Source organism: Notolepis coatsorum (genome assembly GCF_963971535.1).
Source record: "Notolepis coatsorum genome assembly, chromosome: 19".
NCBI classification, from domain to species: Eukaryota; Metazoa; Chordata; class Actinopteri; order Aulopiformes; family Paralepididae; genus Notolepis; species Notolepis coatsorum.
This window is the reverse complement of record NC_140183.1, coordinates 2,045,486-2,047,409: the sequence shown is the minus strand read 5'-3', so window position 1 is coordinate 2,047,409 and position 1,924 is coordinate 2,045,486. Positions and strand designations below refer to the sequence as shown.

Sequence of the window (1,924 nt, the reverse complement as noted above, 5' to 3'; positions counted from 1 at the left end):
TCTACTGTTCATTCTTCTTTTAGGGGCCTACACAGATAGAACCATGTATGTGGTTTAGATAGGCCTATGGCAAAAAGAAAGAAAGGGAGAGCTGAGACTGACTTCTTCAATCTCATCCAATTCCCTCCTTCTTTGACACCATGGCTTCATGCTCGCCTCCTCAAAATCCCTTGGAGACACAGGCTATAGAGGTGGAGGTGTTTGCAGTTCAACACTTTGAATTTAACCTTTGCTAAAGCCTCAAAGGATGAGTGAATCCATGCTCAGAAGAATGATGTTCACAACTCAAAACATGTTCACAACTCTTATCTTTAGGTATAAATAAGGTTTTTCCAGTCAGGCTTTACTCGGGTCCACCGTACCCGACAGGGACGGGTCGTCGAACGACATCCTCTTGGAGGCCGGTAAGATCCTGCCGGGTAGGAAAGGGTCAGAAGAGGGCTCGTCCATCTCTGTGGTGAAGTGGTCAGGGCTCTCCCCGTTGGACGTCTCCTTGATGACGCTGTACGTGAGCGCCACGCTGTAAGACGCTGTGGGCTTCTCCGCGCGCCGCGGCCCACAGTGGCAGAGCTTCCTGAAGGCGGCGCGGAACTTCTGGGACATGGCGTTGTAGATGATGGGGTTGACGGCGCTGTTCAGGTAGACGCAGAGGCGGCAGAAGAGCAGGAACCAGGTGTCCAGGTAGGCGTGGTTCAGGAACGAGTTCACCACCACCAAGGTCCGGTAGGGCATCCACAGCAGGGCGAAGAGGACCACCACCACCGCCAGCATCTTGGTCACCTGGTGAGACGCGCAGAAACGTGACGTTAGAACAAAACCAAATCACTTTTTTTTTTTTATCCACTTTTTCTCCCATTTTCTATATTTTCTCCCATCCCAATTTCGTATCATCCAATTCAACCCCCCCCCCTGTCACGAACGCTGTTTCTTGCCTCCCACAAGCCGGCTGCAATGTGGACTAAGTCATACATAGCACGAGTCCCCTCCGGTACTTGAGGTAACAGCAGTCGCATCTTTTCACCTGCGCAGCTCGATCTCTCAGTGGCGAGGAGTAACGCGTGGGAGGCTCACGCTGCCCCCGACACTTCCTGATTCTACTGCGCAGGCGCACCAACCGACCTGTAGGAGTCGCTGTCCACAACGCCCGATCCCCACCCATCAGTTTCCCACCCCCTAATACGGCCAATGTGTATTAGTACGGACGACCAGCTAAACTGAAAGCAATGTGGAGCGCTGGGATCGAACAGGCGATACCAGCGTCTCCGCATTCGTGGAGAGTGCCTTGCCCACTACGCCATGTAGCCGCCCACAAAACCAAATCACTATGGGTGTTGTCACATGTTGTCAGACTTTCAGAATTTTTAGTTTAAAATTTTTTTTATTAAATACAACTTTCCATTCTTTACTGTATGTGTGTTCAAATGTATTCATACTACAGAGCTCTAATTGAGTACCAGAGTGTTGTGTTCACTCAAAGTTAAAGACAGTCGAGGTTGAGTCGTTTCTTGAGCAGTTGATCACAGAATATCGCATTCACACACCGAGTGATTTAGATTAACGTCGCGACTGCAATCACATGGGCTGTCCAAAAGATTTCAAAACGTTTTTTTCAGTGCAACGGTTCAATTCAAAGTCAAAATGATGTATATTGTAATTTTTCCATCGACATGGAAGCACGAGATATAGTACTCAGGTCTCAGTTATAGCCATTTGACACTAGATATATACTAAATAAATAAATACTGATCCTCATGACAGACATACGAACTGATTCAATAAAAATCCAGTAGAAACGAATCAATTATACTGTATATACATACTTGGTTTGGTTCACAAAAATACATATTTTATTTCAAAGTCATGAACACTGAAAATGAGCCTTAAACATTATAAATAAGGTTTATTTGTATTTAATTTTTTTTAT

General features: G+C 46.3%; 1 protein-coding gene across 1 annotated transcript in view; it reads right to left on the bottom strand.

Annotated features, from left to right (window-relative positions):
• Positions 1 to 336: 336 nt before the first annotated feature.
• Positions 337 to 1,924, bottom strand: part of eif3ea (eukaryotic translation initiation factor 3, subunit E, a) — a gene marked incomplete at its 3' end in the record, with an annotated part of 112,629 nt that continues 111,041 nt past the window's right edge. Inside the window, 1 exon segment of the mRNA XM_084335915.1 lies at positions 337 to 780. Coding sequence (XP_084192041.1) covers positions 337 to 780 — 444 coding nt within the window.